The following is a 27,272-nucleotide window of genomic DNA, read 5'->3' as shown; positions in this document are numbered from 1 at the left end:
GCCCTATACCTTGCAGAATATAGAAAATACTCTAGATCTAAAAATATATATAGCTTGAGAATTATAAATCCAAGTTATATCATTTAATAAATACATGTTTTCTTACATAAGCATCAAATGCTTATTTAATTAAAAATTTTTTTTTCTTTCTTGATTTTTCAGAGAGGGGAAGGGAGAGGGAGAGAGAGATAGAAACATTGATGAGAGAGCACATTGATAGGCTGCTTCCTGCATGACCACCTAATAGGGATCAGGCCCACAACCTGGGCATGTGCCCTGACTGGGAATCGAACCGGTGACCATTTGGTGCATGGGTCGACGCTCAACCAGTGAGCCACACTGGCTGGGCTTTTTTCTTTTTTTTTTAAATTTAATTAAATATTTTAGCACTTATATCTATATGGCTTATAAATGTAATATTTAATGACATCTACTCTAATTTTATATTGATTCAGTATATTTAAATTTTTCTAATTAAAAATGGTAGTAGTTGGCCCTGGCTGGCGTGGCTTAATAGTTAGAGGACTGTTAAGGGTCTTGAGGATTGGCCCGAGGACTGAAGAGTCTTGAGTTGGATTCCCTGTCAAAGGCACATACTTGGATTGCAGGTTTGATTCCCCGCTTCAGTCAGGGCGCATTCGGGAGGCAACCAATCAACATGTCTTTCTCTCATAGATGTTTCTCTCTCTTTCCCCTACACTAAAACACATCATTAGCACACTTCACTTAATGGTATTCACTGTACTGAAGAGAAAAAGCTTTATAGAAAGAACATACCTGTACCACGGATAAACAAAGTTTTCCAACACTAATTCAAGAACCTGCAGTAAAAATAAGAATCTGCATAAAAATGATGTTTTAAAAAAAATTAAGTAATTCTGGGAAAATAAACTACTACTAAGTAATATATAATATTACTGAGAACCAAATTTATTAGCCCAATTATTAACATGACAAAATACATAATCTACCTTACATGGTGGTTGTAACAATCAAAGAGAACACACGAGAAAACATTTTGAAAACCATAAAACTCCATAAAAAAGAAAAATTACTATTAGAATGGCATATACATTTCTAAATATTCCAATAAAAACAAGACAAACAAACAACATAAAAAATCCTTTAAATAGTTCCTGTATCTGAAGTTTCACTGAATGAACCAAGAAAGTTCTTTGGAAAAAAGGAAGATAATAAGCTACTATTTTGTATTCTTAACTCTCTCTGTAAGTCAGTACTCCCAGAATAAAATGAAGAAACAAGTAGATAAGATTTGTTTGGCCCGGCTCTGTGTGGCTCCATTAGCTGAGTGTCATACCACACACCAAGAGGTCAGGGCACATGCCTGGGTTGTGGGCTTGATCCCCAGTATGGAGTGTGCAGGAGGCAGTCAATTGATGTTTCTCTCTCCTCTCCCTTCCTCTCTCTCTAAAATCAATAAAAACATTAAAAAAAAAAAAAGACTTGTTTGACCCAGCTTTTAAAGGAGTCAAAAACTGGGTGTCAATGATTCCTTTTTTGTTTTGTTTTGTTTTGAAGGGACATTAGTGACTAGGACAGTAGTTCTCAACCTGTGGGTCGTGACCCCTGTGGGGGTCGAATGACACTTTCACGGGGGTCACCTAAAATATAATGGTAGCAAAATTACAGTTATGAAGCCAGCAACAAAAATAATTTTATAGTTGGGGGTCACCACAACATGAGAAACTATTAAAGGGCTGCGGCATTAGGAAAGTTGAGAACCACTGCACTAGAAGTAAGGGAACTTCTGAGTTGCTGACGGTGTTTTGTTTCTTCATCTGGATGCTGGTTATATAGATAAGTTTACTTTGTGAAAATTTTAGCTGTTTAAATTATATGTGAAAAAGTAACAAAATAAATGCTGTATATTAAACATTCCATTTTTTTTAGCCTGGTGTAGCAGTATGTTTTAATTTTTAAAAGGACTTGCAGCAGTGGGCAGTAACTTTAAAAAGCAGCAGGAAAGGAATGAAACAAGGTATCTAATCTGACTATATACCTTCTTTGACAATGAAGATTGTGGATTCTCTAAACATTAAGACAACAGGATTTGGATTTTTTATTACAAAAACTAAACATTAGTAATTTCAGCTGAGATATAAACAGAGATAAGACACAGATATTAGGAAATTCACCATTAAACATTTGGTCTTACTTTATCCCCCATATCCAGTAAGACCAAACACCAAATCCAACTGATTTTACATCCTATTTCTACAGCCCCACTTTTCAGGTCCTCATCATCTCACACCTATATTGTAACTAAAGCCTCTAAACTAGTCTCCCTCTTTACAAGCTAGCTCCCATCCCCATCCTCCATAGAGTTCCCAAAGTGATCTAAAACTGCATGTATTTGACCACATCACTCTCTTGCATGAAACCCTCAATATATCAAACCACAATATATCAAAGTAAGAAAAGTGGAGCTGTGCTGATTTTGAAGGGGCAGGAGAAAACTGCATACCAACAATTGTAAGCATTTATTTCCTTTTCACCTCCCACTGCATTCTGTGAGTCACATCTGAAAATTCTAGTTACACAGTTGAAAGTCACTGGCTTCCATGATCAATTAAACTTCTTCAGCATGGCCCTTTAAATTTTCTGATGATCTGATTTCTAAATGGTTTTATAAATACTGGTAAAGAACTAAGCCAGACCTGAGTTTTAAACTTAGTTCTGCTATCAACATGCTCTGAAACTTCAGAAAATTATTTAAACTAGCTAAACCTCAGTTTGGGTTAAATCTTCTATGAACAGCACCTACTTCATAGGTAGTGTGATTACATAAATACAAGTCCAGTGATTAGCACAGTGCCTAATATATAGGAAGTGATCAATAAATATTAGCTACTAGAAGATTCTCTCTCATTGTCCATATCCTGCTTCAAATTCTACCCTCCAGCTTACTGAACATTATTATACCTTGTTTCAAAGGCCCTCTTTCCTTTCAAAAGCTCTTCCCCAAACCCTGAAATACCCTTTCCCACACTATCAGTCTGGCAAATTTCCACTTATACTTCCTGACACCCCTCTCAACAGTTTATAAACTTCTTCCTCCGTACTAATAATATACCTTATACATTTGTTCCATTATTCCTTGCATTACATTATATTGTAATTACCTGTTTATACGTGTACCCCCCTCCCCAAGATTGAAGTTCCTAGAAGAAAGGAACAATACCTTATTTCTCTTTTCATTCCTGGGCCCTAGTTCAGCACCTGCCTATATAGCAACACCTCAAAACATGTTTTTAAATTTGGAGCTAGTTATTTTTTGAACACCAGTAAGTACCAGACACAAGGTGAAGAGCTTTGCTAAGTTTCTTTTATTATTATTATTATTAAAGAAATAAATGAAGTCTCAAAGACACAAAAAATACTCTTGCTAGAGGTTTTGTCTTCAACAGACTTCAAATCAGCAATCTCCAATAGAAATTTAATAATGTGAGCCACATATGTAATTTTAAATCTTCTAGTACCTACATTTTAAAAATGAAACAGGTAAAATTAACTTAATGATATATTTTATTTTACCCAATATACCCAAATTTTATCAACATGTAATATAAAATATTTATTTATTTTTATGACAAATATTTCTCCTTTTCCCCCCACTGACACCCTCCTCCTCATCCCCACTCCCCTGCATTGCTGTCTATGTCCACTGGTTATGCATAGATGCATACTGAATTCTTTGGTTTATCTCATCCCTCCCCCCACCCCCCTCTTCCGAGGTTTGTCAGTCTGTCCCTTACTTCTATGTCTCTGGGTCTATTTTGTTCATCAGCTTATTTTGTTCATTATATTCCTCAAATAAGTGAGATGATGTGATATTTGTCTTTCTCTGAATGGCGCTTATTTCACTTAGCATAATACTATCCAGGTCCCTCCATGTCATCTCAAAGGATAAGAGATTGTTCTTTCTTACAGCTGCATAGTACTCCATTGTGTATATGTACCACATCTTTTTTATCCACTCATCCATTGTTGGACACTTGGACTGTTTACAGATCTTAGCAATTATAAATAGTGCTGCTATAAACATAGGGGCACAAATATTCTTTCTGATTGGTGTTTCAGGCTTCTTAGGATATATTCCTAGAAGTGGGATCACTAGGTCAAATGACAGATTAATTTTTAATTTTTTGCAAAGACACCATATTGTTTTCCACCAGCCTACATTCCCACCATCAGTGTACTAGGGTCCACTTTTCTCCACACCCTCACAAGCACTTGTTGCTTGATGATTTGTTGATGGCAGCCATTCTGAGAGGTGTGAGGTGATACCTCATAGTCATTTTAATTTGCATCTCTCTCATGATTAGTGACATTGAGTATTTTTTCGTATGTCTCTTGGCCATTTGTATGTCTTGCTTGGAGAGGTGACTATTTAGGTCCCCTACCCATTTTTTTTTTCTTTATTGATTTGAGAGAGAGAGGAAGGGAGAGGGAGAGATAGAAACATCGATGAGACAGAACATCAATTGGCTGCCTCCTGCATGTCCCCACTGGTGATCGGGCCCACATCTGGGCATGTGCCCTGACCAGGAATCGAACTGGTGACCTCTTGGTGTATGGGTCGATGCTCAACCACTGAGCCATACCAGCCAGGCTCTGCCCATTTTGCTTTTTAATCCTCACCTGAGGATACTTTTACATTTATCTTCAGACAGAGTGGGAGGGGGAGTGAGGGAGGGAGGGGGAGAGAGAGAGAGTGGGAGAGAGAGAGAAACACTGATGTGAGACATATCGACTGGTTGCTACCCGCACGACCCCAACTGGGGCTGGGGACTAACCACAACCAAGGTACGTGCCCTTGGCCAGAACTGAACCTGGGACCCTCTGGTCAACAGGCCGACTCTCTAACCACTGAGCAAAAACAGCCAGGGCTCTGCCCATTTTTTAATTGAATTCTTTGTCTTCCTTTTGTTGAGTTGTAAGAGTACTCTATATATTTTGGAAATTAACCCCTTATCTGATGTACCGTTGGTAATTATGCTCTTCCATATAGTAGGTTCCCTTTTTATTTTGATGCTATTTTTATTTTTGTGTGCAGAAGCTTTTTAGTTTGATGTAGTCACATTTATTAATTTTTTTCCCTTGTTTCTCTTGCCATAGGCATTGTATCAGTGAAAATTCTACTGCGTGTGATGTCTGAAATGTTGTTACCTACATTTTCTTCTAGGATTTTCATGGTTTCATGAGTCACATTTAAGTCTTTTATCCATTTTGAGTTTATTCCTGTGTATGGTATAAGTTGGTGGTTTAGTTTCATTTTTTTGCATGTAGCTGTCCAATTTACCTAGCACCGTTGATTAAAAAGGCTGTCTTTACTCCACTGTATGCTCTTGCCACCTTAGTCAAATATTAATTAAACATAATGTCTTGGAATATACAATATTTAATAGCATATTTCATGTTCCGATTTCCTTACTAAGTCCTCAAAATCCCTTATATATTTTACACATCCAGTACATCTCAACACATTTTAAGTGTTTATTGGTAGCCATATGTGGCTGATGGCTACCATATTGGACAGCACAGCCTTAAATCAGGGAATTTTAAAGATGAAAAAGACCTTATAGTAGAAAAAGTCCAGAATCATATGATTTCACTCATATGTGGGATATAAAACTGAAAGCAACAAATGAACCAACAAATAAAACCTTATAGACATAGACAACAGTATGGTGGTTACCAGAGGGAAAGGAGGATGGGGAAAGGTAATAAAGGGTAGAGAATGTCAAATATATGATTTTGAAAATATATCTGACTTTGAGTAGTGAACACACAATGCAATATATAGATGATGTACATTATTCTATAACTATACTCCTGAAAACCTGTACAATTTTATTAACCAATGTCACCTTGATCAATTTAATTTTTTTTAAAAGACCTTACAGAAGGAAAAAAAAACACACACACACACACACACACACACCAGGAGTTTGGCATTTATGCAGCAGATTTTCAACCACAGAAAAAGAAACTGGAAAAAAGGATAATTAGGCAGGATTCAGATGTCTAATGCTATTCTTCAACTAATTACCATTCAATTTAATTCAGCTACCAACAATGTATCTGGCCCTGCACTTGGTGCTGGGAACAAATGAGACCCCATTACCTGCCTTTAAGGACTTGACTGCTTCCTCAGATCAATGGAGAAGTCTTTAAAAGAAATAACTAAAATATATAATGTTACCCAGAAGGTACATATAAAATGAGTGGAACAAAGATAAGAGAACATGCTTTCTATTCCCACATGATGCAGAAAAAGTGAAAAGTATCCCATTCTCTGCTCCTTGCAAGTTAGTGTCAAAACTGAAGTTATAATTCAGTAAGATATAGATTTGTTCCTTGTACAAACTTAGGTCCTTCCTTTTGAAATTGCAATTGGTTATGTCTATTGCCCTATCATAAAAATGACTGTGTTTATAGGAGTGAAGCAATAACTAAGTAAAACAGTACTTCCTTTGACTAAAATGCCCATTTAAATTAGACATGGGGTCCCAAAACATTTTTAGCTACCATTCAAGTCGCATAATTCATAATAATCAACTACCTAGCCAAGAACTGATTAAGTAGCATATATTAAGATGCTCCATAATTAAATTTTACATAAGTATTTAATATTTTCTTCTTGAGTACATTTGGCAATGTTAATTAAATCAGTTACCTCTGAGAGAGATGCATCGACCTTGGAAGAAATTTTCATGTCTAGCCATGGCTGGTAGTTTTCAAGTAGCAAGGAAGGCCTAAAGAAAATCATACAAATAAATCACTTGAAATCCAAAATGTAACTTGAAGGACCAACAAATAAAAATTTTAACTTACCTATGTCGTTTACACTTGACTTTACCACAAACAGCACAGCTACGACCTTGAGGAAATAATTCTTGAAGTCCAAACTGCTAAAAAAGGGAAATTGGGGGAAAGGAAGATGGAAATTTGTCTTTACTTTACATATCATCTTTATTAAAGAGAATCAATTTTTCCAAAGCTTGTTAATGTATGAATTCAGAGGCCTTTTATTATTATTATTATTGTCTGCTTTAACACTTAAAACCATTCTTCGTAATAAATATTATTTGCTAAACAGACAACATGGAAAAAACACCTTTATAATATCTAAGCCAAATTTCCAAAGTTAAAATTCAAGTCAATTGCTATGTTCACTTATTAAAAAAAAAATCTATATTTAAAAATAATACTCTACTTCAAAAGTATAAGAAAAACCTATTTTCTATAAATTCAATGAGGAATATGTGATAACTAGTAAGGTTACAGAGCACCACTTTCAGCTATGTTTCCTCTGAGTAGAAATAGCAATAAACGTGAGATGAAGAACTGCATCAACTTGAAGAATCATCAAGTAAGATTTCAAGATATCTCAATAAATCCTAATCTGCACACTAGGAATTTTGCCTATCAGAGACAGATTCAATACACTAAGACCTTTGCCAAATTTCAGAAATATAAATTATTTTGGTTAAGCAAACTGCCTAATTATTTCTGTTTGTTTCTATGGAACAAAGAGACATTTAGGAAATTAACAGAATCACCTGGAAAGTTTTTTAAACAAGTAATGATTACAAGACTATTATAGAACTATTTGATCAAAATATACAGGGCCCAGAAATCTTTATTTTTAAAGATTCCCTAGGTGATGATACTGTACAAACAACTTTGAGAATGTTTGTTTTAATTTATTATCCTCATAGTTAATATGCAGTTAGAGGACACTATAAAATCGTAGATCCCAACTCACTGAGAATTTTGTATTTTCTTTTTATAGCTTCTCCTAGAAGTGTAGACTTTAAAAAAATATACATATGTGGGAGCAGGAAGGAGGGGGTCCATGGGGAAAAAAGGGAGACATCTATAATACTTTCAACAAAAAACTATATATATACATGTAAATTTCACTTTGAAAAATGTTCTGATGTCTTCCATTAAGTAGCAAATGTATTTTTTTTTTTTTCCTCACCCGAGGACATTTTTCCATTTTTTGTTCAGGTAGAGTGGGAGGGAGAGAGAGGAACAGAGAGAGAGAGAGAAACATCGACGTGAAAGGATCACATCGAGTGGCTGCCACCCGCACGACCGACCAGGGCCGGGGACAAACTGCAACCGAGGTACATGCCCTTAGCGGGAACCGAACCCGGGTCTCTCTGGACCGCAGGCCGACGCTCTAACCGCTGAGCCAAACTGACCAGGGCTAGCAGATGTATTTTTTAAAGTAATTACTGCTTTAACATGCTTTCAATAAAAATATCAAACAGCACAGGATCATACGTTCTGACTTTTAAAAATAAGAACACAAATTTTACCTTGGGTTTGTATTTTATAGTGAAGAATATATTTGGTAAGAGAGAATCAGGTCCTAATGAGCAGTAGAATGTGACAACTCCGGCAACAAATGACCAGAAGATCATTAAAATATGAAGATACCTTAAAAATAAATGAAAATAATTATTAGAACCCAAAAAAAGTATAACACTAAGTTGTCCCTTTATTGATTTAACAAGTATTTATTAAGCACCTACTATATCAGACTGAAGCAATTTCTCCAATCATGTTTTTGTTATGTATTTATTTGCTATAAGAATAACAAACTGTATGCTTTCGAAAGAACATTTCACTTGAAGTATAAAGAATTATATTTTGGAAGGTATATAAATGTCTAATCACTATGTTGTACTACTAAAACTAATATATTGTCGGCTGGAATTTAAAAATAAATTTTAAAATAATAAATAAAATGGAGGCAAAGCTTAAAAAGTAAAGTATGGGGGACTTCCGGTCAAGATGGCAGCATAGGTAAACGTGGTATTGCATCCTCCCACAACCACATCAAAGTTACAACTAAACTACAGAATAACCATCATTCAAAACCGCCTGAAATTAAGCTGAATGGAAGTCCTACAACTACGGAATTAAAGCTGCAGCCACATCCAGACTGGTAGGAGGGGTGGGGGCGGAGGGGCTGGTCCCACACCCATGTGTGGCAGATAGAAATCAGGAGGATACCTCGGCTGGGAAGGTCCTCTCTGAGGACTGAGGGGTCCCTGTCCCACACCAGAAGCCCCGCTCAGGGTTTCAGTGCCAGAAAGAGAAGTCCCCATAACCTCTGGCTGGAAAAACCAGTGGGAACTGAGGCTCAGGGAGGCTGAGGCGGCTGGAGCCCCAGGCAACTCCTCTTAAAGGGCCCGCGCACAGACTTGTAGGACTCAATTCCCTCTAAGCTTGGAGGGAGGCAGCTCGAGGGGCGCCAGAGATATACAGGGAAGAACTGAGTTGTTTGGCACTGGAGGGAGGGCTGGAGAGGGGGCTTTCTCCAGGAAAGACGTGCTGTCAGAGGCCTTTGTTCCTTTGGTGCGCCCTTCCCTGGGGCAGCAGAAAGTCGCCATATCTGGGACTCAAGCAACCTTGCTCACACTGGTAGCCCTGCCCTGGTGATTCCCTGAGGCCCCGCCCCACCCAACTTTCAGGCCCACCCAAGCTGTTGCCAGTTGTTTAACTATAGGATTGGCCTGTCTTGGATCCTGCTTCAGGTTTTCCTAAATTCTTTCAAACCAGCAGCATCTGGTCTCAGCTAACCCCATACCTCTCGTTAAGTAATACACAGAAACACGGGGAGGCAGCCAAAATGAGGAGACAAAGAAACAGGTCCCAAATGAAAGAACAGAAAAAATCTCCAGGAAAAGAACTAAGCAAAATGGAGATAAACAACCTAACAGATGCTGAGTTCAAAATACTGCTAATAAGGATGCTCAATGAACTTAGTGAGAACCTCAGTGAACTTAGGGCCTCAAGAGCATAAAAAAGGACCAGTAAGAAATGATGGATGCACAGTCAGAAATGAAGGAGGCAATAATTGAAATGAAGAATAATTTACACAGATTCAATAGTAGAGTAGCAAAAAGCAAACCATCGATTTGGAATATAAGGAAGCAAAAAACACCCAATCAGAACAGCAAAAAGAAAAAAGAATCCAAAAAAATGAGGATAGTCTATGGAGCCTCTGGGACAACCTCAAGCGTGCCAACATTCACATCTTGGGGGTGCCAGAAGGAGAAGAGAGAGAACAAGAAATCGAAAATCTATTTGAAACAATAATGGCAGAAAACTTCCCTAACTTGGTGAAGGAAACAGACATACAAGTCCAGGAAGCACAGAGAGGCCCACACCAAGACACATCATCATCAAAATGCAAAAGGTTCAAGACAAAGAGAGAATCTTAAAAGCAGCAAGAGAAAAGCAGTTAGTTACCTACAAGGGAGTTCCCATTAGACTGTCAGCTAATTTCTCAAAAGAAACTTTGCAGGCCAGAAGGGAGTGGCAAGAAATATTCAGAGTGATGCAAAGCAAGAACCTACGACTAAGATTACTCTATCCTGCAAAGCTGTCATTTAGAATCGGCCATATAAAGAGTTTCCCAGACAAGAAAAAGTTAAAGTTCATCACTACCAAACCATTATTATATGATATGTTGAAGGGTCTTCTTGAAGAAAAAGATAAAATATATGAACAAACAAAATAGCAATGAATACATATCTATCGACAATGGAATCTACAAACAAAATAAACAGGCAGAACAGAAACATTCTCATAGAGACAGAGAACATTTTCTTGGTTGTCAGATGGGAGGGGGGCTGGGAGAATGGGTGAAAAAGGTGAAGGGATTAAGAAGAACAAATTGGTTGCTAGACTGACAAACCTCAAAGAGAAGGGAGTTGGGGGGTGGGAAGAAATAAACCAAAGAATTTATATGCATAACCAATGGACACAGGCAACAGTGTGGGAAAAGGCAGGACGGGGGCGGAAATGGGGAAGAGGAGGTCAATGGGGGGAAAATGAGGAACATCTGTAATACATTCAACAATAAAGATTTAAAAAGAAAAAAAGAAAGAAAAGAAAAGTATGCCCTGGCCAGTTTGGCTCAGCGGTTAGAGCATCAGTCCTCAGACCAGAGAGTCTGGGCTTTGGTTCCCACTAAGGGCACATACTTTGGTTGCAATTTGTCCCCTGCCCCAGTTGAGATTGTGCAGATGACAACCAGTTGATGTGTCTCTCCCACATTGATGTTTCTCTCTCTCTCTTTCTCTTCCTCCCTGTCTCCCTCCTGAAGATAAATGTGAAAAAAAATGTCCTCGGTGAGGATAAAAAAAAAAGTATAAGAAAGTATAAATTCTCGATATTTCATAATTTAGTACCTAAGTTGTCAAGTTTAAGTAGCCTATAACTACATTCTTCCAGAATACCTTGTAATGATATTGTACTCTTCATAACCCACTAAAATTCTGATATTTTTCATTAAATAAAAAATTTTTACTGAGTGCCTATTTTATTCTACACAGTACTAGACCCTGGGGATATAGTAGGAAACAGCAGTGCCATGGTTGCTATTTGCATGGAAAACACTGTGTAGCAGGTGTAATAAGTAAGTGTAATACAGTGTAATCATGTGTTCTATATTATGAGAGAGAAATATGCATGATATGGGAACACCTCAGGCAGAATACACAGCCCAAAACTGAAAGGACAGGACATTTTTTCAGAGAAAGTATGGAAAAACTAAGAGTGAGTAGAAGAAAAACAACGGAAGAACATAATGGTTATAGAAATGAAGGCCTAAACAGCAGGTAGGGGAATTCAAATGAAATAAGGATGCTAAAATCTGAGCACAGTTATAAGAAAGAAGCTGTTCTGAGATGAATTTAAAAAAAAAACAAGCAGAAGCCAGATGACATAGTGTCATACAGTAAGTCACATTAAGGTGTTTCAATCAGGCAGCCCTCACACTGCACAGTTCTGATGTGCACAAATTTCAGTTACCATGATTTTATGAAACACCAGCTGCCAACAATACAGTTCAAATTCAAATTACCACATTATGTTTAACTGCAAGTAAATGCACAAAATAAAAACTTTGGTGCTAGCTCTTCAGTCCACAAATCACTAGGTAGTGAGAAGAGAATAAAACCAGTCCACACAGAGAAGAAAAAGGGAGGTGAAGAAACATCCACTGCATACCTCTTAATAAATGCTCCCTCACTCAGCACTTGAAACATAAACAGGGTTACCACCTACTCAAAAAACAGACATGGCTGAATGTTACCTGCAGAATAAAATACAAATCCCTTAAACTTTTATGGTCCTTTTCAATCTGGTCACAAATCACCCTTTATACCCTTATTTCTTCCCATTCCTTTATACAAAGCTTTACTCTAACCAAAACAGCATACCTGACATCAAGCTTTAAAAAAAAAAACTATGGTAACCACCATACTGTTGTATGTGTCTATGAGTTTTTGTCTTATGTCACCTCAATAAATTTATATCTAGAAACTAACTCAAGTTATAGAGGTATTCACAGAGAAAATAATGAAATTCATGTTCACAGCTGCTTATCAAACATCATTTTGAGCCAGACAAATGTGTCTAAGAATTCTTACTTTTTAGGATTCTTAAAGTTTTATAGTACATATTTCATATATAACACCCCCAATGAGTTCTGACTCAATACTCTATAATCAGATATTAATATTTCTGCAGTAAAACATGAACAATAAGAAAAAAATCACAAATAAATACTGTAAGGAGTCTCATATCTGTTCAGGTCAAGTTTTGTCATTAAATGTAATTAATTGGTGCCAAACTTAGGGAAAAAGTTACTTCTTCAGAGCTTCTTTGATTTCAAAATTACAGATTAGAAATTGTAGACCTGTATTTAGACTGAATGACAATAAACATTACATGCAATATGTGTGGGCTATAATTAAAGCAAGCAAGCCCTGGCCATTTTGCTCAGCGGTTAGAGCATCGGCCTGCAGTCCAGAGAGTCCCAGGTTCAGTTCCCGCTAAAGGCACGTACCTCGGTTGCAGTTTGTCCCTGGCCCCGGTTGGGGTTGTACAGGGGGCAGCCACTCGATGTGTCCCCTTCACGTCGATGTTTCTCTCTCTCTCTCTCTCTCCCTCCCACTCTAGCTGAACAAAAAATGGAAAAAATGTCCTCAGGTGAGGATATAAAATAAAAAAAAATAAAGCTATATATTTCTCTTTTAAACAATGCCTTAGTTATTGCTTGCTTAATTTTTAAATTTTTTTACTATTTTTTTTATCCTCACCAGAGGACATTTTTCCATTTTTGTTCAGATAGAGAGGGAAGGAGGGAAAGAGAGAGAGAGAGAAACATCGACATGAAAGGGACACATCGAGTGGCTGCCCCCCGCACAACCCCAACTGGGGCCAGGGACAAACTGCAACCGAGGTACGTGCCCTTAACGGGAACCAAACCCGGGACTCTCTGGACCGCAGATCGACGCTCTAACCACTGAGCAAAACTGACCAGGGTGAAATATATAGCTTTAAATGCATTAACCAAGGGTCTCAACCAAGGGTCACTTTACCCCCCGGGGACAAATGGAGACATTTTTTATTGTCACAACTGTGGGGAGTGGAATTGGGAGGGGCAGGGCAGGAGGCTGTGGACTACTGACATCAAGTAGCTAGAGGCCAAGGCTGCAGCTAAATATCCTACAACAAACAGGACAGCCCTCCACAACAAAGAAGTGTCTGACCCAAATTCAATAGTGTTGAGGTTGAGAAACCCTACATTAATCAGAGACCAAAAAAAAATGCTGAAACCCAACAAGCTAAGTATTCAGAAAGTTGGGGTGGGGAGGGGGGAGACAGCAAATTCAAACACATAAAAACAAACAGTAAAGAAAGGAACAAATCAATAAAGTAGACAACAGATAATAAAATATAAGTTGGTTCTTTGGAAGAATTAATAAAATAAGCAAGCCTCTAACTAGATACTACTGTAGTTACTAGGTCACCAATTACTCTAAACACTGATAAAACAGTAAGCATTTATCCTACTTTTCCAATTTGAGTTGCACTTCATTGTAACTAAACAGACCTACTGCATGGAGTAAAGCAATTCTATATATATATTTTATTTTATCCTCACCCAAGGATATTTTTTCCATTTTTTGTACAGATAGAGTGGGAGGGAGGGAGAGAGAGAAACATCGATGTGAAAGGGACACATCGAGTGGCTGCCACCCGCACGACCAACCAGGGCCAGGGACAAACTGCAACCGAAGTACGTGCCCTTAGCGGGAACCGAACCCGGGTCTCTCCGGACCGCGGGCTGACGCTCTAACCGCTGAGCCAAACTGGCCAGGGCAGCAATTCTATTTTTAAAAATGCAAATTTAAAACTATAGAAGGAATAAAAGAATAAGAAAATCATGTTGTAATCTCTAATGAAGTAACTGGCTCAGGGAATAAATAACTAGTAAAACAAAACAGAATGGTTGTTTTGGTTTTTGAAAATCTGTTTGTCCCTGGCTGGTGTAGCTCAACTGGTTTGAGTGTCATCTCATGCACCAGAAGGTCACTGGTTCAATTCCCAGTCAGGATGCATACCTAGGTTGTGGTTCCCTCTCTAAAATCAATAAAAATAAAAATAATTTTTTTTAAAGAAAGTTTGTTTGCTACCTTACCTTGCAAGGTATCAGCTATCACTACTTCAATCCATGAAAAGTGAGGCTACTCCATCTTATGTGGAGTAATCCCCTGATGTGATGAGAGAATGTAAGCAGCATCATTGAAGTATTCTTGTACCTCACTAAAAATATCTAAATCTAATTGAGCCTATAAATCTAACACCCTATCTACAAAAAATAGGAAGATGAGAATTAAAAAAAGACACCATGAGAAAACCATCAGCAAAATCCAGAGTGTGAACAAATGACCGTTTCTTCAACAAGTCAATGGTAATGGGTAAAAAAAAGAGCAGGTGAGGGGGAATGTGGAGGAATGTTCTAGATCAAGTTGACAAACTATGGCTTGTGGTCTAAATGCCACCTGTTTTGGTACAGCCCTCAAGCTAAAATAGGTTTTTACATTTTTAAAGGGTTTTTTAAAAAAAGAATATGGAACACAGACCTCATGTAGGCCACAAAGCCTAAAATATCTACTATCTGCCAACTCTTATTCTAAATTATAAGAGACTTACTAAAGTTTAAGAGATATAGCAACTACGTACAGTGAGTGACTCTAGTTTAAATCCTGATTAGAACAAATTCACTACACATTTTTACACAATTAGAGTTAGGAAAATTTGATTATGGCCTAGTTATTAAATTATGTTAACAAACTATTGTTAATATTGCAAGGTTATGGTTTTGTATAGAAGTGATTTTTCTTTTTTTTTTTTTTTCATCCTCACCCGAGGACATTTTTTCATTTTTTACTCAGATACAGCGGGAAGGAGAGAGAGGAAGAGAGAGAAACATCGATGTGAAAGGGCCGCCACCCACACGACCCAACCAGGGCCGGGGACAAACTGCAGCCAAGGTACATGCCCTTAGCGGGAACCGAACCCGGGTCTCTGTGGACCGCAGGCTGACGCTCTAACTGCTGAGCCAAACCGGCCAGGGCTAGAAGTGATTTTTAAAAAGAAGGAAGGTTAGATTTTTTTTTTCTTTATTGATTTTTAGATAGACAGAGGAAGCGGGGGAGAGAGAGAAACACTGATTGGCTGCCTTCTGCACGCCGCCCCCTGGGGATTGGGCCCACAACCTGGGTATGTACCCTGACGGGAACCGAACCAGTGACCTCCTGGTGCATGGGTCAACATCAACCACTGAGCCATACCAACTGGGCAGATTTTTTTTAATATGCAAAATATTGATGGTTGTTGAAGCTGAGTGATGGGTGCCTGGAGGTTCCCTGTACTCTCGTTTGCTATGTATGCTTGTATATTTTCAAGTTAATAAAAAAGACAAAAGTTTTAGCAAGACAGATCAAAGAATAAAAGAAAAAGAGAGGACACAAATATATAAAATACAGAATGAAAAAATAATCATAGCTATTAACTGAAATGAAGAGTAAGACTATAGATAACTATATGTTCATAAATCAAATAACCTATACGACATAAATTTTTTAAAGACAAAAATGCTAAAAATTAGCCCTGGCCAGTTTGGCTCAGTGGTTGGTGGGTTGGCCTGTGGACGAGAGAGTCCCAGGTTCGGCTCCTGCTAAGTGCACATGCCTCGGTTGAGGTTTGTCCCCGGCCTCGGTTGGGGTCTTGTGGGTGGCAGCCATGCGATGTGTCTCTCTCACTTTGACGTTTCTCTCTCTCTCTTCCTGCCTCCTCCCTCCCTCCCTCCCACTCTAAAAACAACAACAACAAAAAATGCTGGAAATTAGTAAGTAAAGAACTAGGTAACTTGAATAGACCAATTACCATTAAAGGAATTAAAACAGTCATCAGCCTGGCTGGTGTGGCTCAGTGGTTGAGCACTGACCCATGCACCAAGAGGTTGCCAGTTCAATTCCGGGTCAGGGCACATGCCCAGGTTGTGGGCCAAATTCCCAGTGTGGGGCATGTAGGAGGCAGCCAGTCAATGTTCTCTCTCATCAATGTTTCCATCTCTCTCTCTCTCTCTCTCTATTGTCTCTCTATAGAATCAATAAAGGAAATAAAATTTAAATAAATAAATAAAACCGTCATCAGAGGCATGGCTGCAAAAAAAGCCCTGGCCCAAATGCTTCTACCAAACTTTCATGAAACAGATAATCCCTATCTTATACAGACTGCTTTGAGAAAGAAAAGTTAGAAAAGACTGCTAATGTAAAAGGACTAATATAATTTTATTTTTTATTTTTAGTTTTTTAATCCTCACTGGAGGACATGCTGAGAGAGAGAGAGACATCAATGTGAGAGAGAAACATCAATGGAATTCGCCTTCTGTACATGTCTCAACTGGGGATCAAACCCGCAACCCAAGTATATGCCCTGACCGGGAATCAAACCTGCAACCCTTCAAGTGCATGGGATGATGTTCCAACTAACTAAGCTACTCTGGCTGGGCAGGAATAATATCATTTTAATACCCAAATCAGATAAAGACAATATAAGAAAATCATTAGGTTTATTTTACTTATAAGTATAGATAATAAAGTACTAAGTAAAATATATATATTTTTTTATCCTCACCCGAGGACATTTTTTCATTTTTCGTTCAGGTAGAGTGGGAGAGAGAGAAGGAGAAAGAGAGAAACACTGATGTGAAAGGGACACATCAAGTGGCTGCCTCTCGCACGACCCAACAGGACCAGGGACAAACTGCAACCAAGGTACGTGCCCTTAGTGAGAACTGAACCCGGGTCTCTCTGGACCTCAGGCCAACGCTCTAACCGCTGAACCAAACCAGCCAGGGCTAAGTAAAATATTAGTTAAGTAAGAACAGTAAATCATAAAATAACACATCATAAGCATATTTTTTAAATAGTTCAGTATCTTTAAATCTACACTATCATGGACTAAAGCGGAAAAAAATCAAAACAATGATGCCTCGTGACCTAACTACTAGTTTACAGAGAACCCAGAGGGAAAGAAACATCTTCAAAAATACTATAGGAATACATCAGTAAAAGGCAGACCGTAGAAAACTCCACAGAACAAATGATTCAGTTTCTTCAACAAATAAATTGCAAGGTTTAAAAAGGGTGGAGGGGGGTGTAAAAAGGAGAAACATCTGTAACAAAATTAATTAATTTAATTGGGTGGGGGTGGACCTGGCCAGTGTGCCTCAGTGGTTAGAGCATCGGCCACCTACCAAAGGGTCTCCAGTTCAATTCCAGGTCAAGAGCATGTACCTAGGTTTCAGTTGGGTTATGTACGGAAGCAAGGCATTGATGTTTCTTCTCTCTTACATCAATGTGTGTGTGTGTGTGTGTGTGTGTGTCTCTCCCCGACCCTCCCTTCCACTCTCTAAAAAAAAACAATGGAAAAAATATACTTCAAGTATTAACAATAAATAAATAAATAAAAATTTTAAAAGGGGGTGGGTGGGGAGGGGAGGCAACTTTCAGATGAAAAGAAATCAAATTTTGATTTTAATTTGATTAACTTTAAAAGCTGTTTAAAAATAAGATTCATTGCAAAGTAATGGATAGACAGACACATAATAAAACACGTTAATACAGTAAAATGTTAATGGTAAAATCTAGACAGTACATAATTAGTCATCTATTGTAAATTTCAACATCCCTGTATGTTTAAAATGTTGGGGGGAAAATTCTAACAAATTCAGGGAAATATGAACATTTAATGGATATCTCATTATGTTAAGAAATTTAGTGGGTTTTTTTAACGTAAAATAGTACTATGGTTATGTCAGGAAAAAATATCTATTAGAGATACATACTGAAATGTTTTTGTTTTGTTTTTTAAATCCTCACCCAAGGATATTTTTCCACTGATTTTTTTTTATTTTTATTTTTTTAGATAGAGTGGGAGAGAAGGAGGGAGAAAGATAGATAGAAACATCGATATGAGAGAAGGACATTGATTGGTTGCCTCCTGCGTGCCCCCAACCAGGGCTGAGGATCAACCCACAACAGAAGTACGTGCCCTTGACTGGAAATCTAATCCTTAACTCTGGTCCAAATGCCAATGCTCCAACCACTGAGCTAACTGGCCAAGGCCTGAAATATGAAATGTGAAATGTTTACAGATAAAATATGTCATGTGGGATTTGCTTCAAAATAATTGGATGGGGGCGCAGCCGTTGTGACTCAGCGGTAGAGTGTCGACCCATGCACCAAGAAGTCACCAGTTTGATTCCCAGTGAGGGCACATGCCCAGGTTGTGGGCCTGATCCCCAGTGGGGGACATGCTAGAAGCAGCCAAACAATGTTCTCTCTCATCGATGTTTCTCTCTCTCTTCCTCTCCTTCCCTCTCTCTCTAAAAATCAATAAAGAAAAAAAAATGTTTTTAAATAAATAAAAATTCACAGAACTAATCAATTGTGTGTTATGTACTTTTCTGTATATCTCAAAAAAAAAAACACCCCACAAAAACCTGAGGCTAATAATAGTACCTATCTCACAGTATTGTGAGGATATATGAGACAAAAATAACTGCTAATATTTCATAAGAGGACATTCTATGTATTGAGCACCATTCTAAGCACTTTCCATGTATTAATCTACTTAATCATCAAAATAACCATATAATGTAAGTACTAGTATTATCCCATTATATATAGAGGGAGACTATGACAGATAAAAGTTAGATTACTTATCCAAAGTCATAACTGGTAAGTAGAGGAGTCAGAATCAAATTCTTACAGTCAAGCTTCAGATTCAAAACTTTCAACCACAACAATAAATTGCCATAATAATAAATGAAAACTGAATACAAAACCTGGGCCAAAACAAAGAACTCACAAATTGTTGGCTATTATTATTATTACCATTATTATTAGGATTAACTTAAAATATTCCTTATTCTAACATTCAAATACTCAAAACTATGATTTGCAAATAAACAAATCTATCTAATTGTTTCTGTGCTCCTTATTTCTTCTAACAATACCATAAAGGTGAGATCATAAATAAATTGAAATATATACAGTATGTTTACTCCACTCTTCCAACAAATCACTTACAATGGTCCAAAGGTTATATCCATTTATCTTTCCACAGATAAAATTCATAATTTAATTCATATTAAAAGAAAAATTTATATGCTAACTAACACCTTGAAAGATCTTTAGGAGTTAAAGTTTCAAAACTATTGAGAAAGAATTTTTCAAAAAAGGGTATTATTCTAAGTTTAACCATATAGAGGGAAAGCTTCAAATCTTCATATTAACAAGTAGAGATTTTAAACAGAAAATTTCTCTTAAAGTTATTTCTGAAAACTAACTGGCGAAATGCCTGTATAAAAATCACTTATTGATGATGAAACAGTTGAAATGGAAGATTAATACAGGTTGTCTACAAACAGGACCATGTGCCTAAGTGGTATATTTGTCATGTATATTATTAGACATTTATGATCTTTTGCCTACAGATTGTCTCAAAATGAATGTGCCTCCGTTGGCATGTGGCTCAAGGACAGGGAATATAAGCCAGTCCTTCTTTCAATAAGCTTTTAGTGACTTTCAGTATTTTTAAAAATCATTTATTGAAAGTAGGTATTGAGCATATCTTCCTATTTTTCTATTTCCATTGTTTTGCCCCCAATATTTATTTAGTATTACACACACACACACACACACACACATATATATATATTTTTAATTTCTGAATAGATGTGCTGAGAACTTTTCCACTCGCAGAAGAGGCCATATTTTCTTGTATAATAATGGTCTAAGCATATTTGTGCAAATGCACATGTGAATACACACTTTTTTTTTTCTTTATTGATCCTAGAGAGAGGAAGGGAGAGAGAGAGAGAGACAGAAACATCAATGAGAGAGAACATCAATTGGCTGCCTCCTGCATGCCCCCAACTGGGGACTGGGCCCACAACATGGGCATGTGCCCTGACCGGGAATCGAACCAGTGACCTCTTGGTGCTTGGGTCAATGCTCAACCACTGAGCCACACAGGCTGGGCTACACACATATTTTAAAGAAAATCACACAATACATTGAGAAGTACACTACGTGCACTGTTGTGTACCTTCCAAAAGCTTTTTCCTAGAAAAAGGATACCTAATCATTCCTTTAGTCAAGACTAGTGTTTAAAATTACTTTTGCTAATTACAACAGCAACAAATGGAAAATATTTTAAAAATGCATGCAAAGCCTGGCCGGTTTGGCTCAGAGGTTGGAGCATCGGCCTGCAGATCAAAGGATGGCAGGTTCAATTCCTGGTCAAGGTCACATACCTGAGTTGACTATTCCATCCCCGCCCCAGGTAAGGGTCATTTGGGAGGTGACCAATCGATGTCTCTCTCTCACATCGATGTTTCTCTCTCTCTTCCTCCCTCCTTTCCCACTATATCTAAAAATAATAATAATAATGGAAAAACATATATATCCTGGAGTGAGGATGAACAAAAAAACAAATGCATGCAAAAGCAATTTCCATCATAAACCCAACCACTCAGAGACAGCAGTCAAGTATTATTTCCTTCTTTCTTTGCATAATACAAATATACGGGGTACAGATCACATGGTACGCAAATCAGATAGTATCCTAGAACTTCTTAACAACACATAGGACACTATGTTTAAGTACACATCTCAGAAATCTAGTTCAACTTGCTCCTTCATGGTTGTCCTATCCTGAAGACCTAAAATGACCTGACTCCCAAAGGATATAGGTAAGAATTCCTGGGCAAAACTTAATAATCCTATAAAGTTACATGTCTTTCATACTAAACCTGTTAGTCTAGCTTGGAATACCTTCCAGATGACAAAAACGCAAGTAAGCACTTAATAATTAGTTTGTACTCTGTTTAAGGATTCCACTTCTTTCATACTCCTGCAGACAACTTTACCATCGCAATCAAAGCACATTTTCCAGTAAAACATCGGATATTAAAGCCTATTATATAAACTCAGAATCAACTAATAAGAAAGCAAACCAGCTAGGGAAGAAACCCAACTTCAACAGTCACAAGAAAAATTAAGGGTAAAATTAAGTTACCAAATTCCTTGTGACTGCTTTCCCATTCCTATCCTTGATGATCAAACTACCTCTAGACAAAGGGTAAGGTTGCCTTTTGCATTGCTGGTGGGAATACAGATTGGTGCAGCCACTGTGGAAAGCAGTGTGAAGTTAACTCAAAAAATTAAAAATGAAACTGCCTTATGACCCAGTAATTCCACCTCAAACAAGCCTGAAACACTAATTCAAAAGAATGTATGCACCCATGTTCATTGCAGCATTATTTACAATAGCCAAGATCTGGAAGCGGCCCAAGTGCACATTAGTACATGAGTGGATAAAAAAAAAGCGGTGGTACATTTATACCACAGAATACTACGTGGCCATAAAAAAGAAGAAAAACTTACATTTTGTGACAGCATGGATGGACCTGGAGAGTATTATGCTAAGTGAAATAAGCCAGTCAGAGAAAGACAAATCCAATATGATCTCACTCATATGTGGAATCTAATGAACAAAATAAACTAGCAAACAAAACAGAAACTGACTCATAGGTGGAGAATAAGTAGAGCACAGACTTACAGCTGTCAGAAGGGAAGGGTGTTGGGAGCTAGGTGAAAAAGGTAAATATTAAGCATCATCCACCCCCCCCAAAAAACATCACCTCAGACAGACAACAGCATGGTGATTACTAGAGGAAAAGGGAAGTGGGGTAGGGATAGAAGAGAGTAAAGGGGGGAATAAATGGTGATGGGAGGAGACTTGACTTCGGTGGTAAATACACATTATAATACACAGATGATGTGTTGTAGAATTGCACACACCTGAAACCTATATAACTTTATTAACCATAAAGAGTAAGGTTGCACGTTTAAAACAGAGTAAACATCATACAGATGTTGTCGCTGACAACTGTCTCAGACTTCTTTCCACCAAAAGCAAATCTGGAAATAATTTAAAAGAAAAAGTTCTCCTCTGCGGCCTATTTCATCGCTACCATTTGTAGAAATAGCAAAGTGATGGAAATCTACACGTTTATTTCAGGGGCAGAACCTTCCGATTTCAAAACGTCAAAAGAATTTACCAATTTTAACTCTCGGTCTTCCCTTTAGCAGCATTCCAGAGGTGTTAAGACGAGTACTGATTTGATTTCTGACTTCGGTTCAACACATCTTTGTGACCGCCCGCTTACCCAATAACGCTGCAGGGCCGCTCCCGCTGGAGGGCCGTGTGCGTGTATCTGTGCGTGTGCGCGCGCGGTGAGAGCCAGGCGAGTCCGCCGAAAACTGCGGCTGCGACAGGACCTGGAACCCTCCCCGGTCAGCTGACTGGACCGCCCCGGTGCGGTCTCTAATCCGGCCAGATTTCACCCCTCCGAAAATGATCGATGATGGAGGACCGGGTTTTAAGAAACGGGTGAAAAGGTAAGGATCGGGGCCGGCTGGCTTAGGAGACCAGGCCCCAGGAAAGGGGCATTTAAACCCAACCCCGCCCGCACTTCCGGGCTCCGACGCTCTGCCCAGCTCCCCGAGGACGCTCACCCCAGAGGCCTCGCAGCCTGCCCCAAGTCCCTCGGCTACGCAGCCCGGCGGCGTCCACACGGGCCTGCAGCCCCGGTATTGGAGAGAAGAGCCTGTCGCCTGACTGGCTCCGCACTGCGGCGTTACCTGTTGAAGAGCAGGGAGGCGGCGCTGAGGCAGAGCAGCAGGAAGCAGAAGAGCGGGTACTGGCGGCAGATCTCGCGTCCCACGTCCAGCCGCAGCCGCTGCTTCAGCTTCTCCCCCACCGTCCGCACCCAGGGCACCATCTCCACCCGCGTGGCTGAGGATGAGCTACAGACTGAGGTCGAGGTCCAGGCGACTCCCATTAACCTCCCGCGCCTCCGCCCCACCCGGCTGCCGGCCCGCCGGCCGACTCACACAGCAGCCGACCGGCGGACGGCCCGCAGGCTGCAGACTCCAAAACCCCGCCCAAGGCCCCCGCCGCGCGTGCGCGGCCTCCGGCCAAGGGGACGGCCGCACGACGTGCCGGAGGTCATCACCCCGCGCGAACTCCTGCGCGTCTCGCCGCTCCGCCCTCCTGGCCAGAGCCACGGGCCGGCCTCCCAGAGGATTCTGCTCTTCCCGCGACCCGCCTTTCTCGGAAATCGGGGTAACGTTGCAGCACCCAGCAACCGCCTGTATTGAGGAGAGAGAGATTTGTGCCGGAGCACTGGAGAAACTACCCGCCCTGCCGGGCGCAGCTGCCGGGCCCTGCCTGCGGGACACCCCGAGCTCGCGAGGCCACTAGGGACTGTAGTCTTTTGTGACGCGAACCCGCGGAGGGATGGAGGCAGTGTCGCGCCTCCGCCACTCCCCAGTCTCCCTCCTCACGGTTGGCTCAGCGCGGGGGTGGGGACAAGTGCGAGCTTTGCGCGGAGCCCAGGCGGGAGAAGGGAGGGACGCCTCTGAGTCTTAGTTTTGCGTGAGCCGCGGTAAGTAGCACAACCCTGGGTTACGGAAGAGTCAAACCCACTGGGCCGCAACCCGTGAGGGAGCATCTTTCGCGCGCTCCCGGGCGAGGTAAAGCCCACTTCCTGACAGCCCGCGGGCCTACCAAAACCCAAGTGTTTGGATGAGGCGGGTTGACAAGTTAGGTTAAAGCCCCCTTGTAGAGTCTTGTGGGGCTATTGCTTTACTAAATTTTAATTGCTGCACTACTCTGATCCAGGAAGACCTTATCGTAGTAAAATTTGGGCGGCGCTCTAAGCACTTTTATTTAACCTTCATACATTCATCTCAGGATGTAGGTACCCTGGTGTCTCTCATTTTACTGCTAGATTTCTGAGGCGGAGAAGAACTTGCTTAGAATCAGCGACACCGGGACCTGAAGCCTTTCTAACCCCAGAGCTGGTGCGCGCATGCTGCCCTGTCATTTCTCCTCCCTAGGATCTTACCCTCCGAAGTGCGAGACAGAAATGCTCAGAAATGATTTTTTAAAAAACAACAAAACAAAACATGGTATATGTGTAGTTTCATCAGTTATTTCTCCATGTTATTATTCCGAATACATGGATCATCTTTAATGATGCATTATTTTCCGTCAGAATGTACCTTTAACTATCCTATTAATGCTAATTATTTCATTTCATTAATAGTATAACTTTACCGCCCTTGATCACAATCTATACATATTTCTAATAATTTCTTTAGGATCAACAACAATACAATTGCTGGATCAAAGGGTAAGAACACGATTCATACTGTCAAATTTCTTCCTAGAGTGGTCCACCAATTCCAAAGTGGTACATAAAAGTATCCATTTCACCTCATCATTAGGTATTGTTTAATTAACATCAGATATACTCATGTTGTACCATTTCTTATAAACCACTTAAAAGACTACTATGTAATATCATTGGGAAGCTTAGTGCTATTTTTAATATTCTGAGATACATATGTAAACATTTATAAATCTTACTTTTGCAGCTTTTGTTAGTATCTTTGAATCATTTATAAACCCTCATTTATATGAACATGCTAGGGTTATACTGAATTACAAATAAAAGGTGTATATTGAATTAATCTACATGTATCGAGTACCTACTGTGGACTTGAATACTTTATAATTGGGTAAGCTACTTTATTAAACTTCTCCAAGAAGTTATATTGCCAATTTTTTTTTAAAATTTTGCTTCCTTAAAGGCTTATTCTAAAATCACTGTTAAACTTTTCACTGGGAGCAAGAACGTTTTAAAGGTAAATGTTTTCTGTTCTGTTCATATTAGACATCTTTACTACAATCAACTAAGACTTTTTTCCCATAAGATTTTCTTAGCAGAGGCAATTAGAATAAGCTAACTACTAAACAATAGGCAATTAAAATTTTCATAATACTCTTATGGTCAGGAAGGTTGAAAATAAAAACAAATTTCTGCCATAAGGAAATTCTTTAAAATCTACACCTAAAGCAAGAAAAAGAAATTTTTGTGTTGCTACAGACATCACTTAATGAAATAAAAAGTTTATTGTGCCCAGCTGGTGTGGCTCAGTGGCTTGAGTGTTAACCCATGGACTGAGAGGTCCGTTCCATTCCAGGTCAGAGCACAGGCCCAGGTTGGGGGCTCCATCCCCAGTAGGGAACTTGCAGGAGGCAGGTGATCTATGTATCTCTTTCACATGGATGTTTCTCTCTCTAAAAAAAAATCAATAAAAAATATTTTAGGAAAAAAAAACTATTGCATTTGGGAAGTTTTTCATTAAATTTTTTTTCAGTTACAATATACATTATTATTATTTTGTATTAGCTTCTAAATGTTTTCTCTTTAACCTTTTAATGTAGTATCCACTTTAACACACACACACAGATCTTAAATTTCTTCAAACCTTTTATTAAAAGTTTTTAACTTCAGTGGGGATATGAGATATTCACAATCAATCCTGGTTCTAAAACCAGCTCCACTTTCTACTAGAATATTTAACTGAGCAAGGTTAACTTGATCTATTTCAACTTCTGCATCCTCAACTCTAAAACAGAAATACCACTTCAAAATTCTAGAGATTATATTGGATGGAAGTGCTTATAAATGTCTGTACAATGCTTAACACAAAAAGATCTTACTTTATGGATTTATGAACATGACAAAATCCAGCCAGACCAATTAGCTTTATTTGGATTATAATCTAAAATGACAATGATGTGAAATCGAAGCTATAAATTACCTTATAATTTATTATAAGGTAATAAATTATTACCTTAGAAATAGAGCTTCATTGACTGCCCTGAAGTTCTAGACCTGCACTGTCCAAGACAGTAGCTAATGGCCATTATCTGGCTACGGAAGGTTTGAAATGTGGCTAGTTTGGCCCTGGCCAGTTGGCCCACAAACTGAAGGATCTCAGGTTCATTTCTGGGTCAAGGGCACAAGGCAACCAGTCACATCAATGTTTCTCTCTCCCTCCCACTCTAAAAACCAATGGAAAACCTTGCATGAGGATTAACAACAACAACAAAATGTGGCTAGCTTAAATAGACATGTACTATAACTAAAATATACACCAGATTTTGAAGGCTTGAAAACAAGAATATAAACTATCTCAATTTTTAAAACTTGAATACATGTTAAATTATGTTTTATCTACTAGACAGTGCTAGTTTAGACTAATGTTAGTTGTGGAGAATCATTACAATTAAATATGTAAATTTTTCATAAATGCTACAATTATGTGTGCTAAGGGTATTTTCAAATTGTAAAAAATAGTTGATAATGCTTTCACCTTAAGGGCTCACAAACACCAAACTACAATCCACTATCTCCATTACTGGATATTTATTGAATATTTATTAAATTAGCAAATAAGTGTAAGGCACTGTATTAAAGGTGGTGGCACACACAATTATTTAGATGCATTTTTTTGACCTCCAAAGGAGACAGCACACATGAAGAATGTATAATAGAGGGTGTGTTTATATATAAGGACTGTAACAGTTTCTTGTAATGTTTTTATTGATTTTTTTAGAGAAAGAGGGAGAGATAGAAATATCGATTGGCCGCCTCCTGCGTGCCTCCCCCCCCCCCCCCCCCGCCCCGGGGGATCAAGCCCACAACCCTGGCATGTGCCCTGACCTGGAATCAAAACAGGACCTCTCAGTCCTTGGGACAATACTCAATCCACTGAGTCACACCAGCGGAGTTGTAATACTTTTTTTAAATGACAAGTGATGGCAAAGGGGAACTTTCAACTGATGATCTGGAAAGACCTCTAGGAAGACAGTAATTTGAGCAAAGACATCTCTTTGTTTTCACTTAATTTTCAGAAATCATGCAGCACTAGGCA

General features: G+C 38.9%; 1 protein-coding gene across 9 annotated transcripts in view; it reads right to left on the bottom strand.

Annotated features, from left to right (window-relative positions):
• Positions 1 to 24,559, bottom strand: part of SNX14 (sorting nexin 14) — a 79,569-nt gene extending 55,010 nt beyond the window's left edge. For 2 of the 9 annotated variants that reach the window (XM_036248215.1, XM_036248217.1), the window contains exons 1-5: positions 23,124 to 23,357; positions 8,355 to 8,475; positions 6,859 to 6,932; positions 6,701 to 6,779; positions 778 to 821 (exon numbers count right to left, since the gene is read on the bottom strand). In XM_036248215.1, the coding sequence (XP_036104108.1) occupies positions 778 to 821; positions 6,701 to 6,779; positions 6,859 to 6,932; positions 8,355 to 8,475; positions 23,124 to 23,323 (518 nt within the window). In that variant the 5' untranslated portion in view covers positions 23,324 to 23,357. The other 7 variants (XM_036248214.1, XM_036248218.1, XM_036248220.1 and 4 more) reach the window with 6 other exon arrangements.
• Positions 24,560 to 27,272: the final 2,713 nt, after the last annotated feature.

This window comes from Molossus molossus, unplaced genomic scaffold (assembly GCF_014108415.1).
Source record: "Molossus molossus isolate mMolMol1 unplaced genomic scaffold, mMolMol1.p scaffold_m16_p_8, whole genome shotgun sequence".
In the NCBI taxonomy this organism is placed as follows: domain Eukaryota; kingdom Metazoa; phylum Chordata; class Mammalia; order Chiroptera; family Molossidae; genus Molossus; species Molossus molossus.
This window is presented reverse-complemented; position numbering and strand designations above follow the sequence as displayed.